Here is a 2,808-nt window from a genome sequence, read left to right as displayed (position 1 = left end):
TATAGAGATGATTTTTACCTTTCTTTTTATATAGATAAAATCCTTCTTTTAAGAACCTGACTGATTTGTCCATTGTTCCAAGATCCAGGGGTTTGGATCTTTGATGATTTTGTAACCAATTGGTTAGGATATTATTCTCAAGCCTCCCCAGGAAAGGGGGTGTAGGGCCTGTGGGGATATTTTGAAGGAAGACGTCTCCAAGTGGTCTCTTCCCCTGTTCTTTCTTTAACACACTTGGTGGAGGCAGCATACTGTTCAAGGACAAGGCAATGTTTGTACCCTGGGGAAGTTTTGAACCTAAGCTGGTAAGAATAAGCTTAGGGGTCTTTCATGCGGGTCCCCACATCTGTACCCTAGAGTTCAGAGTGGGGAAGGAACCCTGACAGGGGGGGAGGGGAATATGGGCCTGAGTCTCTTGCCAGGACTCCTGTGTGTCAGACCCTCACTCACACAGCCAGCTCTGCCCTGTTTCCATGTGGAGTGGGCTCAGCAGGTGTGCGGCGTGCAGAGCCACCAACGGTGGTGATGGGAGTGGGGGCTGCCTGAATGGCTTCTCTTGCGGCTCCTGCGTTCATGATGTCTCTGGTATGACTCAGTCACAAGCACCTGGCTGAGGGCGTGGGGGAAGGGTGGGTGTTCGTGCCCCTGGAATAGCCCCGTCCACAGCTGGTGCAGCCCCCATGGATCACACAGCACCCAAGGCGCTCAGGAAGGGCCAGGACTGCGACTGCAGAACAGCCCTGCAGCTTTTTTCATGGCCCAAGGATGTTTAACCAGAGAAGGGACAGTGACAGGCCAGGTGTAATGGGAAACAAAATCCACATCCCTTCTCTTTATTGAGAGTATTGACAGGATTTCTGAGGTTGGATCAGCTACCAATATGGCTCTTTATGGGCCAATATGCCATCGGTCCCCTGGCTCTTCACCAACACAGTAACTCTGTAAATGCTGTCTCCTTCCCCCAGTGCCCTGTCCTCCCTCACCAGTGGGTGGAGACAACCGCTATACCATTGCTTCAGGCCTTAGACCCCATCTGAACCTGTCTGTACAGAGTGGAGATTAGTAGCTCATGTCATCACAGATATAAGGGTCCAGGATGGAATAAGTCGCCGTGTCCTGTGTTTCTTGTTTCCTATGCCACCAGCACTGGGGACGGGTCATAAACTGACCTTTCACTTCACGAACACCCTGATTATCCTCGAACGAAGGTGTTTGCTTTTCACGCTGTACACAATTGGGTTAATCAGAGGAGGAACCAGGAGGTTGATGTAGCCCAAGACAATCTGAAGCAAGGGAGAAGAGCCCTTCCCAAATCTGTGTATCAAAGTCAGGCTGAACTCTGGTGTGTAGAAGAGCAGGACGGCGCAGAAGTGGGAGACGCAGGTGTTCAGGGCCCTGAGGAACTCCTTGTGGAATGCGATGCTCAGCACTGTTTTGAGGATCATCACATATGAGAGAAAGATGAGCAGCGAGTCCAACCCCACTGTTAAGACTGTAATAAACAAGCCATAGATATTGTTGACTCTTATATCTGAACAAGCCATCTTCATTACCTCCTGGTGCATACAGTAAGAATGGGAGAGGACATTCACTCGACAATACCGGAACCGTTTCAGGAGAAGGGGGAGTGGGAGCATCACAGCCACCCCTCTTAGAACACACACCAGTCCCATCTTGGCTATTCTCGGGAGGGTTAAGATGGAAGAATATCTCAGTGGGTCACGGATTGCGATGAAGCGGTCAAAGGCCATCAACAAGAGCACGGAGGATTCAATGCAGTGAAGTGACTGGATAAAGAACAGCTGGGTAAAGCAGGCGTCGAGGCTGATCTCCCTAGAGTTAAACAAGTATATGCCCAGTATAGTGGGTATGGTGGCTATCGATAAGCCAAGGTCTGTGACGCCCAACATCGAAAGGAAAATGTACATTGGCTCATGGAGGCTTAGATCAGTTTTTATAATGAACAGAATGACTGAGTTTCCTAATATTGAAATGACATACATTAAGCACAACGGGAGAGAGATCCAGAGATTTTGGACATCTTCCTGCCCAGGTATCCCGGTGAGAAGGAACACTTTAGATTTAAATTTGGTGTCATTGACAGCTGACATTATGTACTGGGCAGATCCAAGGAGTTTTGAACTTTCCTTCCTGAAAGGAAAAAGAACAGCCAACTAGATGATATTTAATGAGACATCTTTCCTCTCTCTGTACAAGTCTAGAGACTCCCATGAGCTAATGAAAAATCAGCAAAAACAAAGTCTAGGATTTACACCACTGATACCAAGATAAACATTCCCAGACTGGATGAGACCTGCAGTCCATCTAGCCCAGTATCCACTGGCCAGTTCCACATGCTTCAGAGGAAGGTGGAGGGAGTTCTGCTACAGGCAGGTATGAGATAACCTGGTCCCAAAGTTTCCCCCTGACACCCACTAGTTAGAGATATTTTGTGGTGTAAATCAGGAAGGTTTAGAGCCATTCCAACAGTTTTTAAAAAGTCCTCACTAGCATAACTGGATTTTCTGGTTACCCATATAAACATCCAGTCCCACTTTGAATCCTGCTGAGCTCTTTTTCCCATTGATAGCCTGTGGCTGGGAGTTCCGCAGGCTATGTGAGCGCTGTGTGATTTTACAAGTGTGACCGTCCCACAGACACCCTTTCTGGCCCTCCACTTCTGAGTGTGGCCCATTGTATAAAGTGGATGGTGAAAACAGTCATTATATTTATCTGTGTTACATTGAAGATATTTATAAACCTGGTTCATTGCCTCATTATAATATTTTTTCTCCACTCCTGAGAGTC

At 47.6% G+C, this 2,808-nt stretch overlaps 1 protein-coding gene across 1 annotated transcript; it reads right to left on the bottom strand.

Annotated features, from left to right (window-relative positions):
- Positions 1-1,172: 1,172 nt before the first annotated feature.
- On the bottom strand, positions 1,173-2,111 carry LOC141977727 (olfactory receptor 51G2-like). The gene has a single exon (XM_074939399.1). The coding sequence runs from the start codon at positions 2,109-2,111 to the stop codon at positions 1,173-1,175; it is 939 nt and encodes a 312-aa protein (XP_074795500.1).
- Between the last annotated feature and the right edge of the window lie 697 nt (positions 2,112-2,808).

The sequence above is a fragment of the Natator depressus genome, chromosome 1 (genome assembly GCF_965152275.1).
Source record: "Natator depressus isolate rNatDep1 chromosome 1, rNatDep2.hap1, whole genome shotgun sequence".
Classification (NCBI taxonomy): Eukaryota; Metazoa; Chordata; order Testudines; family Cheloniidae; genus Natator; species Natator depressus.
Note: the sequence above shows the minus strand (reverse complement) of the source record. Positions and strands in the feature narration are given on the sequence as shown.